This window comes from Tiliqua scincoides, chromosome 12 (genome assembly GCF_035046505.1).
Source record: "Tiliqua scincoides isolate rTilSci1 chromosome 12, rTilSci1.hap2, whole genome shotgun sequence".
NCBI lineage: Eukaryota > Metazoa > Chordata > Lepidosauria > Squamata > Scincidae > Tiliqua > Tiliqua scincoides.
The window spans coordinates 16,060,580-16,075,129 of NC_089832.1; the positions used below are offsets into that span (position 1 = coordinate 16,060,580).

The 14,550-nt window shown below is 40.8% G+C and overlaps 1 protein-coding gene across 2 annotated transcripts in view; it reads right to left on the reverse strand.

Moving 5' to 3' along the window:
• Positions 1 to 3: 3 nt before the first annotated feature.
• Positions 4 to 14,550, reverse strand: part of LOC136663261 (phosphatidylinositol-binding clathrin assembly protein-like) — a 49,140-nt gene continuing 34,593 nt past the window's right edge. For both annotated transcript variants that reach the window (XM_066640260.1, XM_066640259.1), the window contains 6 exons: positions 13,402 to 13,518; positions 13,266 to 13,296; positions 12,318 to 12,438; positions 11,403 to 11,459; positions 9,455 to 9,562; positions 4 to 9,308 (listed from right to left, as the gene is read on the reverse strand). In XM_066640260.1, the coding sequence (XP_066496357.1) occupies positions 9,294 to 9,308; positions 9,455 to 9,562; positions 11,403 to 11,459; positions 12,318 to 12,438; positions 13,266 to 13,296; positions 13,402 to 13,518 (449 nt within the window). In that variant the 3' untranslated portion in view covers positions 4 to 9,293. The remainder of the gene's footprint in view (positions 9,309 to 9,454; positions 9,563 to 11,402; positions 11,460 to 12,317; positions 12,439 to 13,265; positions 13,297 to 13,401; positions 13,519 to 14,550) is intronic.

Here is a 14,550-nt window from a genome sequence, read left to right on the forward strand (position 1 = left end):
ACACTTTGTGCCAAAGTTTATTTTCCAAAACCTGTTTCATTAACAAAATGGAGGACTCTATTCAACAGTCTATACCTCCGCCTTGTTTTGTATACTGTCAAGTCGTGACGTGTCAGAATAGTTAAAACGTCAACATAGCATATTCTGCACTTCGGCAAAATAAAATATGGGGGGGGGGAGAGACAGGAGTTGAAAATATCCTTGATGGCAGCTAAATGAATTATGTTCGAACACATTACACAGCTTTTGAAGGTAGAAAAAGATCTATATGTGATTGAGCAGAGCTGGGCAAAATACATATATTGAGCAGTTCAAATAAAAACACAACACTCCATTAAACTGTTTTTCAAACATGAAATAAAATTGAGAAGCATTTCAAATAGGAAATACAAAAGCCATTTGCAGAAATCCATAATGTATTTCCAAAATAAGATCAATACATTCATTCAATAATTTTCTTAAAAAATGCTGCCATGACTTGCAGTTTCAATTGTACTTTGTAGTCAAGTTGCTCAGTTTCCATATGCCTTTAAAAACTCGGGGGGGGGGGGAAGGAATTTATTGAGCCTACTCTAACAAATAGAAGTTTACAGAACTTTTGAGCGCGAAGTAATCTTCATTAACCTTCACATTTACCAAGACTCCATGTTTTAGATTGAGCAATCAGTGGCATACAAGTATCACCGTGCCAAATGTGTAGATTGCTGTTTGCCACTTGGGTAATGCAGTACCTCTATTTTGGGGGCATTTGTTGCTGGTTTCAGAATTTTAAACTTAGTACTGTTCTCAAAGTGGGGAAACACATTTCTATAAACAAGCCTTTTTTCGTCTTGTTCATCTTCAATTGCAACAGTTACATCCATTTTCTGAATTTAGTCTGCCTCTTTATCATACCCAGGGGGCACCTTCACCTCAACAAAAGAAGAGTCTAATCTGGTGTAGGAGGTCAAATGTTGACCAGTGTGAGGCCCAATCCTATCCAATTTTCCAGTACTGATGCAGCCATGCCAATGGGGCTTGTGCTGCATTTGAGGAAGTCACAAGGTGGTGGGGAAGTCACAAGGAGGTGGGGAAGTCACAGAGTCCTCTTCAAGGTAAGGGAACATTTGTCCCCTTTTCACAGGGCTACATTACAGCTGCATCAGTGCTGGAAAGTTGGATAGGATTGAGCCCTGAGCAGGTTGCTTGTGAGTATACCAGCTGAAAAGGAAAAAAAAAAACTCTTCCCTTTGGCAGTACAGAAATAAAACAGCAGCAGAAATAAAATGGTCAATAGCAAAAAAAATTTTAACACACAAGGAAGAAGCAACAGGTAAGCATACATTTTATGCAATTGGGATAAAAACAATCCCAGCAGCATCATCCTATATACTGCAAGTTACAAAAAAAAATAAAAAAATACAAGGGAGGTGGGACATGAAACACTAGAGGACATTAATCTCATCAGGGTTGAGGAATACATGGAGTTATGGTTGATTAAAATCTAAGCCCCCCCCCCCACTTCTTTAGCTATTTGAGGGTGGTGGCAGCAGCAATGAGGCCTAACTGACTTGAACTCCACTCAAAACACAGTGTCTCATTGCCAGTCTCCCTAGAGAAGTTTCCACCAAAGCAATGCACAATGTATAAGGTATTGTCACTGTAAAGCTTGTAATCTGACCTGCAGGGCAAAAAGTAATCCAACACTAGCAGCCAAACAGTTGTCCCAGAAATGTTATCCAGTGGATATACATGGATTTGCTGGAGAAATAACCTGGGACATCATCATCGTCTTGGCTGTGGTACAACTGTTGCTTCAAGTAATGCCAACTGAATGCTACTAGTGCAGGGGTTCTCAAACCTTTTTAAAATGACAATCTGTTGGGACACACTGGAAGTGATGTCACTGACCTGGAAGTGACATCGGGGTCGGAAGTGACATCATCAAGCAGGAAAGTGTTTAACACCCCCAGACAACAAAAATCAAATAGGAAGTTTAAAAAATTATTTAAAGTAAGGAAGAACCCTCCTAGCCCTCCCAAGCAATTGCTGATCTGTTTAAAAAAAAATTCCCCAAACATCCCAAAGGCTGCAACCCTACCCACACGTACCTGGGAATAAGCCCCATTGACTATCATTGTTAAAAGCATATACATACTAGCCTGTTAAAAGCACAGATCTGTAACACTTCCCCAAATACAGTCACATACCATGGTAGCATCAAGCCTATTAAAAATAAACTTTTTTAAAGTTTAAAATACACTTTGAAATGAATGGGGACCCATCTGAAATTGACTCACGACCCACCTAGTGGGTCCTGACCCACCGTTTGAGAAACACTGTACTACTATGAAGGAGGCACTCACTGACTACCCAGTGTGGAATTCACCTGTCTCTGATTTAAGTATTTAAGCAGTGCTTTGTCTTCAGCTAACTACTCTGAACCCACTCTCTCCAGCTATCTGGGCCTAGGTAGTTTAACTAGGTAACACTGACCAGCAGCGACCTCTGTTCTTGTAAGGCAGCAAAAACTGGATCAGTACCAAGCCTCGTGCTCCCATTCATGGTGGAAAGCTGCGTAAAGGAGAATGCTCTGTGCTAAAAGCTTGTTTGAAAAAGTCTGCTCACTAAACAGTGCCTTATGTTTAAGGAGCAAAGAAGCCTACACATTTGCTTGAAATCAAGGAGGTTCTTTTGGCATTACCCCACAGAACACACATCAAATGTAGCAGAGAAAACGGGGGGAGAGAGAGAGAAATCAATATTGGAGCCAAATCTGTTTTCTTTTTGCATTTCCAAGATGAGGCTCAACTGACGTGGTATTTGAAACAGGAATTTCAAAATAAGAGTTTAATACTGCTCAACTCATGTTTTAAAAAGTAATGCTGTGAGCAGTAGATCCCTTTCCAATCATACCTACTAAAAAGGCACAAACTGATTACATGGGGGTGGTGGGGTGCACCAAATTTTTCCCCCATCCTTCCAATACTCTGAGCAAGTCCTAGCCATCAACTACAGCAGCAAAACAACATAATGGCATCAAAAACAGTTTACCAATTTGGAAAATACGAGATCAGATTAAGGATGAGGTGGAAGAGAACGAGAGACTGTACTACTTATTACATCTCTTAAAATCAATTCATATTAGAGTGTTATGGTGGGGATGGGTGGGAATTAGCTACACAATATATACTTAAGCCATACATGACAGTCAAACTACCTCTTCAGAGCCACTGACATTTCTACGAAACTTCCAGTAACTATAGTAATAAAATGTAGTTTTAATTACTAAAAAAAAAAATCTTTAAAATGGAAAGTCCAGGACAAGTTACGCAGTGCATTGCAACGATACCCTCCAGATGCAACTTACTTCAAAAGAACATGAGAACATTTTCCCTTTTATGTACAAGTACAGCACTGATCCACAGCGCATTCTAATCTAAGCTTGTAACCAACCTTCCACCACAACAAAAACTCCATATTTCAACTTGAATGTTAAAGACATCATTCAATCCCAACCCCCCCCCCCAAAGGTATACTTGCTTTTTTAAAAACTCAAACTATACACATTCTTCTTGTAGGTAAACGAGAATGTCTTATTTTTAATAACGTGAAATGCTGAAAAGGGAACTAATTCAGAAGAGACATTTTCTAATGCGACAATATTATCCATTCGTATCATCAGCACGCTATATACACTCGGACCCCGGCATTCTTAAATCCAGGATCCGAGGATTTGACTCACCGTAGATGTTAGCGGATACCGGGGTCCAAATTTAAATAGCTTTAAAAACAAGAAAAAGTGTGAAAGTCATGGCTCCTACTGCTTCGCTACCAAACCACACCAAAGCTTGAGGACTTTTTAGCCCTGAAAGATCCACTTCCAGGTTGTGCGGGGGGCGGGGGGGTGGTTCCCAGAATGGAACCCATGTGCATACCAGAGTCTGTCCATTAATTCAACTCTTAGGGTCAAACTAGACTAGAAAATGCAAGCCATGTTTGGTTATTCGTGTGACTCATAAAAAAAACAAGGTTGGGAGTCTCTAAGGAGAATCTCACCCCTTAAAATCAAAACGGGTGAGGGGAGCTGTAACCTCCCCTCGTCCCCAAACCCCAGGTGTAGCTGGCACATCTGACAATCCCTGCCACATCATGCAGGGGGGAACAGGGGCATGCTTGGCTCATCCCCACCCAGCCAGCCATCCCACTGGTACATAATTGCATGTGGGATGGAGTTCCCAAAATGTGCTTGCATGTGATGTGTGAGTGTGTGTCTCTGTGTGTGCGCGTGTGGGGGTGTTCACACAGGTTGGGCGCTGGTCAAAGGCCCATCTGGCTGGACCAACTCCAAATCATTGAATCATAGAGTTGGAATGTACCCACAAAGTCACCAAGCAGGAAATCCTCCTAGAGTATCTCCAGCAGGTACCCATCAATCCCCAGGAACCCTTCTTTCAGGAGCTGGACTGATTGAGAGCAAGAGTTTGGGCAACAGACTACAGACAGACGGGCCAGTGCTCACTAAGCTCTGCTAACCCACATGTATCTTTTGAGATTAAAATCAGACACACGTAACCTCATAATCCCCACTTTATACATGTGTGGGACAGACACAAGAGCAAGAAACATGGCTGCCTCTACCATGCATCTAGTTTGGTCTTTAAGCCATTTCTGCTCAACGTTGCATATACGCAACAGGGACCAAATGTGTAAACCTGTGCGGCGGACAAAAATGGGTTAAAGAGCACTGGGAACAAAAGTGCCTTTGCCTCAAGTGCAACTGTGCTGGAATCTCACAAGCCTTTCTCAGAAGCTGCAGGTGCATAAGAGGAAACCGTCACCCTTCGTGAAAGTGAGAAGGTGTACATTTTAATTAAATAGTATTTTCTTCCTGCTCAGGATAAGATTCTTAACATTTTGGTATCTGGCTGCTCACTGCTTGTTGATTAAAAAAAATATCGAATTCATACGTTAGAGCTCTTATGGAGAATGCAAGAAAGTGTGCGGACATAAAAGTCCGTCTTTGCATGCATGTACTCCTCTCTCCTCATAAACACCATCAAATCAACTGTGGAAACTGCAGTCATGTTGTTCGAACCCAATTATGGACAACTGCAGAAACATTTAGGGATTTCATCTGCAGCCCACCTAAACCAGGTGATGTCAAACTTGGGCTAATTCTTGTTATTTTTGTATAATGATTTTTTTTTTTAATAAGAAGGATGAAGAGCTACCTTAAGAATTCCAGCACTAGCCACAGGATAAACTATGCCAAGAAAACCCACAACACCGCTCCACTGGCATGTGGCTCAGAATCACAAGCATGAAGCTATTAACGATGAAGCACTACATTAACCACAAGGAATGATACCAAATCGTTTGACTCCTCCCAATATGTTCACAAGAAAAAGAGCTGGTCGAAAGCTAAAACCTTTGAGAAGGCAGAAGTAGACCGGGCAGCATTTTCTTCTCACGAACAATGCTACTCAAGGATATATAATTTAATTTATTCATGCACCAACACCCAGGAAATAGGAAGAGGAGCCACTATGAAGCATCTATGTTGTCTATCTTATTGACTTTTGTTAATGATTAGAGACATACACACTAACAGTTCCAGGCAGATCAATTATAACACCACTACTACCACTGTAAACAACCTTTAGCCACATGGAAGGTGAAAAGCAGTACAGCCACATATACTGCGATCATTGCTGGCAAGAAGAATTACATCGTTCCAGCCACAAGACACTACAAATGTGTTTCCACTGAAACGTTAACAGTGGCTACCACCTACATGCTAAGTCACCCATTAAAAATGGCGGCTTGCAACCTTGCAGCAAGGAACTGCGCTCTGCACCCACTTCTATAAAATAAGGGGTTAAATTTGAGAAATTGCATTAAGCAAGGAGTCCAGGCATTTGGGCTGTTCTCTTGACACAATTCTTTAAACATTGGGGGGCGGGGGGACTGTGACCAGCTTGGATTGGATGCTGCTCTGCCCCCCCAAACTAATTTCCTCTGGTCTTCCACTGGGGCAATGTTCTTACTGACACCTGCACTCTGGGATTCAGTGGCTGGCTTCGACACCCAGCACTCTCCCACTGCTCCTGTATTAGAGACCAATGAGCAAGACTTATTAAAAAACCATTCAGAGAACTTCAGACTCAGTATTTACATTACTTCCAGAGTTTCAGCCCTAATATTTACAGCTGGTATATACCTATCAACAGAAATATTTGGACCACATGCCGCTGCCGGTATTGAATAAACCCAGTACTGTTTATTGCTTAGAGAAGGTATCTTATGTTATGAAATCTGAACTTCTTGGTTGCATGATGAATAGATAAAAATACAAGCCTCAGATTTAGACCCATTAAGAATCAGTGAAAAAATGACTCTAACAGCGATCACACCATTATAGTGGATAACTTCATAGGGACAACTGGACACCCTAATGTCACTTTAGGAAATTCATCTCCTAATACAAATTGTTGAAAGATGTGGAGAACATAGGACAAAACATACACTGATGGAAAGAGATTACTCTTTATTGTAGGAGTATCACTGATTGCAAAAACTGAGGGAGAAACACAAATACCCAGGCAATTGGGCATGGAAGAATGCAGGTCACTGAGCTGACAATAAATGATGATAGTATACAGAAAAGAAAAAAAATTAGGAACTATAATGAAACGCGGCCTGCCTTTCTGGTTTATATTAAGATATTAAATAAAAAAGGAAGCATTAATGCGTATTTGGGGCAAATGCATTACTATGTTGCAATGTAAGTATTATCCATAGTATTCCTTAGGTCTGATTTTAACTGAATTACATTGATATTTGTATATAATGTATAAAGTTTATACTGTATAAAAAAGCAAAAAATATAATTTTCAACTGAAGAGTCAAGGCTGCCCTCGCTCTGACGTGGGTATCATGCAGTTCTCTGATGAAAGGCCGCAGCCAGTATACAGAATAAATTAAATGTAGTTAACCTGTATGGTTAGAAAACAATTTCCAGGGGTTAAAAAAGAAGTTTGTTACTTATTTCATACCCCAAACTTTACACTTTCACAATCTCCAAGAACAAGTAAGTTAGTTATTATAAAATGCATGTTATGTAACACATGTACTGGTCTAAACTGGACTGAAGACTGATAACTGGTTGGAAGCAAGATTATATAATCCTTGATTGGGATTAGTTGAATTAACTCACTACTAGATTATCCACTAAAACAAGGCCCGTAGGTAAGCTGCTCCAGCTTGTGCAGGGCTACAATAAATATTGGTTTTGGACAAACCTGGAGAATATATTAAAGCCAAAAGCCCTTTAAAATTCACTTTCCACATTTAATTGCTGTACATGCATCCAGTTTATGTATTTGCCAGTACATGTCCAAGATTTTGGTCTAAAACTTTTTTTTCCACTTGCAACATTTAATCCATACAAAGTTAGTGGTTACAAATTCCAAACACATATGTAAAAAATGCGTTTTTTTAAAAATCATGTTTAGTTTGACAAAAACAAGTATATCCTTTTAGAAGCAAGCATTTTTTTTTTTTTTTACATTCTTGGCACAATATTAACAAACACAAAAGACACAGAGAAAAAAAATGGTTTTCTAGAATCTGACACAGCCTGATCTACAAAAAGTACTTTTTGCTGTTGTAAACCCCATTTCCCAAGGGGGAGCAACTTGGCAAACACTTGGAAGATTGAGTTCCAGTGCTTCATCTCACAAAGTTTTGTGACAAACAGGGGCAAATTTTATGAAAGAAAACTGTGTTGGCACCAATGTCTAACCTTTTGGCTGCTATTGCTGCTGTAATGGTCTCATACTGCAGTGATAGAATGGGAAAAAACGTATTTTGTGGCCAAGTCAACTGTTCCTCCATAAAGTTTAAAACTTCTGTTTTCTTTCCATCTTCGCTAAATACGCCCTGAACTACGTATCAAATTACATAGTAATTTTTTATGCTTTCATTAATGCATGGCAAGCGGATATTGAAAAGTAAGGGACCATCAGGCTGTATCATATCTTATGCTCTTCTACATTGCAATAATATTTTAATAGTCTGAACTTTCCCATACAAAAGAAATTTGAGACAAATTTCTTAGAAGCAGTACAATATCCGTATCTGAATACGTTACAAAAAAGAAAAGAAAAGTCTTTACTGAAAGGTTTACAAATATTTACACCCCCTCCCCCAAGTTTCTTTTATGTAGTGACTGGGCTTTTTTTTTGTTTGTTTCTTCTTTAAACTCCCTTTCACTCCCTTATCCATAACATGGGGTCGCAAGCTATGCGTCATGATGGCCGGAGCTCAGGAATACATTTTCCAGTTCTTAAAGTGCAGCATGAATGACTGAATGAAAAACTATGAAATAAAATGCTGGCACCCTGCATCTTAAATAAAGGGTCACAAGCTTCCCAGACTCCCTGCTGCCAGCAGCTCCTGGGTCACAAAGGCAACTCTTACTAGACCCAGGAATTGATGCTGCTGTCTGTACACAAGAGGGCTGTATAAGGGAATGCAGCCATTGTCATCCCTATCAGAGCTGCACACATCACTCCCTGCAATGCCCTGCTTTCCCTCGGACTGGAGTCAGGCACCGAGTCTCCACCAAAGCACGGCAATACAATTTGGCAAGGTTCGCGCTCTGCTGTAACATCAATCGACTAGTTCTCTGTTAACAGCCGACAAAGAAGTTGATTCACAGCATTTAAAACTCACAGTACGAAGTTTGTGAATTAGGAGAAGCTAGTCTAACATGAGAAAAAGCATCCAGGTTTCACACAATATTGGCATTTATGATAATACAAGACTTGCTCTTATTGGAGTACTTATTGTTATCAGGTACTTCTAATTTTAAGAGTATCTGACAGGTTTATTGCTCAACTTCATTTAAGTAGTGCCATGATTACAACAGCCACAGAGCTCAGGGAGAAAATAAATAAAAGTATTACACGCTCCCCGCCATTAGCTTACTGCGGGTTCTTGACCAGATGGAAAGGCTGACCATGAACCTCCAGGCAAGCTCCTCATCAACAAGGGAAAGTCAGGATTTTCTTTTTACACTTTGCTGACCTTCAGAAATACTTTGGTTTGCCACTGACAATGGCCTAAAACCAAACATGATTTCATACCATAGTGACTGTTATAACAAGAATCTCTAAAGCACTGCAAATTCCAAGTAACTGATACTGTACGGGGAGCAGGTATGTGCCCTGGCGAAGACCACAGTTTAAAAGTTCCGTCTTCTTTCTACCGATATTTGGTTGTCAAAAGTGTCTTGCTGCTTTGGAGGTCTACATGAACTGTATCTGGAACAAAAGAAAGAAAGGCTAAATTAAAACCACTAATACAAGACCCAAGAACTGTACAGCCAACGGAGAGAGTGCAGCAAAGTGCACCAGAGCGCAGCAATTCTAACACACGCCATGTTCACAGCACATATAGAAACACTGACCTGTGTTCCAGATATAGGCGCAAAGGGATTTGTTGGCCTCAGACCTGGCTGGGTATAAATCAAAGGCTGGGGTGCCATAACAGGAGGAGCTCCAATCTGAGAGGGTACCTGTATATTAGGAAGAAAGAGGAATACAACAGAGCTATTCCTTGTTCTTGCCAGTCTGCACATGATGGCCCCAAAGGTCACATGTGCGCCAAGTAAATAAGCACCCACTTCAGAATTTTCCCATCAAGCTTCCTCTCGGTAACTCCCTGCACTGAACCGCCGAAGCTCCCAAGTCTTGCCATGAGAACTGTTTGAGTGAAATATAAACCACACAACAATGCCCAATTCCTAGATAGTGGCCTGAGTTCCCCTGGGGGCTGGGGATAAGAATAGGCCCTCGGTTTGGCTGTACTTGTCGTAAGAGGCGACTAAACAGCCACCGGGTAGATGGGACTCGTCAGCCTGGGAAGGCAGCTCATCTGAGAGAAGGAAAACTCTGATCCCAAACCTCCACTGCCTTGTGGCTACATCCAGCTATGGAAAAGGCTTCAGGAGTCAACCTTGAGGCAAAATCCGGAGCCGGAGTCCCTGAGGCAGTTCGTGTCTGAACACTGTCACGTTCTGGCAACTCCTGCAACGTCGCTGGAATTGGCCTCTGCCTTTCCATTGGACCATTTCAGCGACGTGGAGAGGGGAGATTTGCTGCATGGGTAACAGCCTATCCTCCATACCTACTTTACCCAGGCTTTGCGCACTGGAGAGGACACTCTGTTCCAGAACCACCATTAAGAGCGTGACTCCATAGTCTTCTGAGACTGAAGGATGCCAACAAAAATGGCCTGGTGAAGGAGGGGTCATATGAACATGCAGAACAGCCTCATTGGTCCACTTACAGGCCAATCCTATCCAACTTTCCAGTGCCAATGCAGCCTCGAGGTAAGGAAATGTTTGTTCTCTTGCCTTGAGGAGGCCTCTGTGACTGACACCGCTCCCTCAGGGTGCAGCACACACTCCACCAGCATGGCTGCACCGACACTTGAAAGTTGGATAGGATTGGGCCCTTAGTCTAGTGCTCTGAGTGGCTACAATGCACCCAGGACTCAGTCAAAGATCTTTCTGAGTCATGAAACTTAGGACCCTGTATAACACGAAACAGTTGAGAACCTTCTGCAGGTACAGCATCACTGAACTATGAACTATGCTTCATCACTGAACTATGACCCCTAAGAAGTATGTTTTGCTACACAAAGCTTTCACTACCAAAGACAGCCAATTAAAGATATCTAGCAAGGAGTTAGTCATATGTGCTCAGGAATTGCTTAGATATTGACAAGAAGCAATTCAAAACACAAGCATGCATATACACCCACACACCAGTAATCATCAAATGTAATTAAATAAACTCAAGTCATTGCCCCTAGATGTCCTAGCTCAGGCATTGAAAGTAAGGCATTCTGTCTCAAAACCTGGAGACTGAAATGTTATCTGCTTCTGGAAAGAGACTGAGTTGAGCCAGCTTCGCAGGGATACTTCCAGGGATTGAACACTGGCTCAATTTCCATCCACAAAAGCCTATAACCTCAGCAGGACCACTGGGGCAGATTTTAAAATTCATGCAGGTGCAGGGAACGTCTACAGGAAGGTAAGGTAAAATCTTAACACACACCAACTAAAATTTGATAAGGCTACTGAAGGCAAGTTGAAACTGCCCAAGTATGACCACCAGTTAGCCGCCCTGACTTGTGCGTGCAAGCATCACAGAGCTAGGCCATAGCAAAGGCTCTTCAGGCTGCACTGTGATGTAACCAACAACCAATTTTTTAAAATGCTTTCAGAGACTAACTGAAAACGTAACAACAAGTTGCATACAACTGGACTAATGATACGAAAATCAGCACACAACCCATCTCTGTGTGAAATAGCAAATGATGAGCAAATAGATGAGGTGAGATTATCCTACCATTCCATACACAGGCACTTGAGGTGTATTCACTGGGTAGGCTACTGGAGCAGGTACCTTTGATGACAGAAAAAAAGAAGGCAGTGAGATTTAGCTACTGATAAAAGTGAATAAACGGTACAAAATGCATCTCATTTTGTCTAATACTTAAAACAGTTGCTAAGCTTAAAGGAAAACTTACATATATGGGATAACATACATCATTCTAGCATGGCAAAAGGAGCAAGGACAGAAAGTTATTGGAACAAAAAAAGAACAAAAAAAGACCGCACAATCCTAAACTTCCCTAGCGCCCAGGACTCCAGTGGTGCCGAAATGGCTACTGCTGAATCCAATGGGGCAGGGAAGCATCCACGGGTCTCCTCAGGATAAGAGAAGACAGAGGAAGTGAAGGAAAGTGAAAGAATCCTCCTTCCACTCAATGTCGCCCCAGGATGCATCACAACCAGGAAGAGAATGCATCACGATACATTCTGGGGTGACTTTGAGTGGAAGGAAGTGAAAGTCACCTGCTAAAAGAAAGATTTTCACCTGAGTGGAAGTCACCTGCTAAAAGAAAAAACCCTCCTGCTGCCTCGTGCAAGCCCCTTTCATGAACCACCTTGAATCTCAGCCAATGTTTTTAAAACAAAATGCCTTGATGTGGCTTAAAACAAAGTGAATTTCATGCTGGAGGCACTAAAGCAAGCACCCAAACATTCAACCACTGATGGATTTATTATGTTATATGAGATGCACCCTGCTTTCCAATTTGTTGTGCTTAAATTCCATCTCTTGAGATTCCACCACTCTGTGCTAAAGTCCCAACTGCCAAATCCTTTCAAAAAGCTGGAATATTTACAAGTATGTTTCAACGATTAGGCAATTCAGTAGAAACACAGGGTTTTCAGCAAATATATTAGCTGAAGGCATTACCATCTGTGGAGCAGGAGGAATAGGGACAGGATTCCACGTAGTTGAAGTGCTTGTTCTTGCTTGCCAATTGGTTCCACCAGTTAGTTTCTTCTCGGAAGGTTGATTCCACTGCATATCAGACCTAAAAACAAAATTGTACAACTGAACAGCAACAGAGGATGACCCAACAGATACTAGGTAAGAAAACATTGCTGTGCCGGGGCTCTCTTTCACCTTCCACTATCTTCAGTGTCTTCCTCACCAGTGAGTGCATGCCTGAACTGGCAGTCTTGTTGCATGACCCGGACCCAAGCACTTCTACCTAGATTCTGATGCTTCCACTAGTGGAACATGTGTCCCGCCAGGGCCCTTTCAGGATAGGATTGGGCCATAAGTCAGTGCTTGATCACTGACTTTAGGAAAGTAGGGAGAGACTATTGTTACTGTGGCAACAGTGGAAACTATAGCTGAACCTCTCTTGGAAAACCAACAGCTATTTTACAAAACTCTTACACAAGTATTTTCCATGTAGGATTGTCTCAGAATGTACAAAATTCCTACAGCAGATTATGAAAGCTAAAGCTGAAAAGCAAAACTATGTTTATAGAAAGTGGGTTAATGACACTATGGTCAATATCTGGAGCATTGCACAATCAGTTTTGTGTGCTTAATGGGGCCTTGGGTTTGTTGTGTGCTTGAACAGCAGAACCAACCCACCCACCCTCCCTTTTGAAACTAAAGGGACTCTGAACAGGAGTTTGTTATACAATATACATATATACGAACTATGAGATATTTTGTTCAAACAAAAAGAAAAACATTCAAGTAGTCAAGAATTTCACAGGCCAAGCCAAAGCTTCAGGGATGCTCTAAGAAGCTCTTCTATTGGAGGCTGATATCATTTACTGAACATGAGCCAAGAAAACGGTTTATCAATACACAGCTCATAGTTTTGAAAAAAAAACTCACTTTTTGGAAGGTGTTCCTCCAAAGCCAAGATCTGAAACAAAACCACAAGCAAGAACAATTTAATTAAGAAGTGGGATTCATTCCTAATAATAAACAAAGGAAAAAATTATTTAATACATGAAGAGGCTGCACTTACTTCCTACTAAGTTAGCAAGTGATGAATCAAGGTCATTGGCCAAAATCTTTCCACTCTGCTGACCAATTACAGCTCCTCTTTGATTTTGTGCTGGTAATGTTGGTTGCAAGACATCATCTGTAAAATTCAATACTGGAGAAAGGCAGAAAGGGGGAGAACGGAAAATATTAAATTATAATTTCAGCTGACATACAAAAAGTTGAAAGAAATAGAACTATTGCCCAGAAATCCTCTCCAATCTATAAAACATGTGCATCAAGAAAGGCCTCTGTGTCTGTGCAAGAACGTGTATGTAAGCACGCTTCACATTATAGGAACAATGGGGCAGTTATTAGCATTTTAAAGAATGCGTTCACAGTTTCAACTAGAGTTGAAGTTAAAGGTAAGGTAGTCTAAACCCCACATCATTCCTGGAAAATGGATTCCACATAAAATTCTAATAGGTAACCGGACTGTATTTCTTTTTTTACTTTGAAAGACGCAAATAGGAATACTGGAATTATTTTATATATTTAAAGTATCATGAACCATAGAACATTTGAAACAATTAGTGCTGTTTGAAAATGTTCTTCATTGGAGACGCAATATCAGATAGCTAAAACCAACTGCCCATATGAACACATATCTAGAAGCGGGCCCCCTACCACTCCATGCATTTAAAAAAAGAAAAAAATGTTAAAATAGTAGAAAAAAACCATTATATCCATTTTTGTAAAACAGAGAGTGTAATGGTTAGAATTTTTTATTCTCTCATGATTTATATGAGATTCAAAATTACTTATAGCCAGCGGGGTCAGAGTTTGGGATTTGGGCTAAGAAAAGTCTATGACACTAGAAAAGACAGTATGATGAGGAGGACAGGTACTCTTCCTCAGCTACATATATGAGGAATACAATATTTACTATAAAATACCAGGATTCACATAACCTTTAATTTGAGTTGTTATACTTACCCATTAAAACTCATGATCCAGGAGGCAAATTTGAAAAATTATACCCAAAAATGAAAGAAGAAAAAAGGACAGTCACAAAATGTTTTAGAATTATTAGGTCAGAAAGCTAAATATTTGTTTCATATCACTCAGGTATGTTCTAAGCACCTTACAACCAATCCATAGTGAAACACGAAAATCAGTTTAATGACATGAA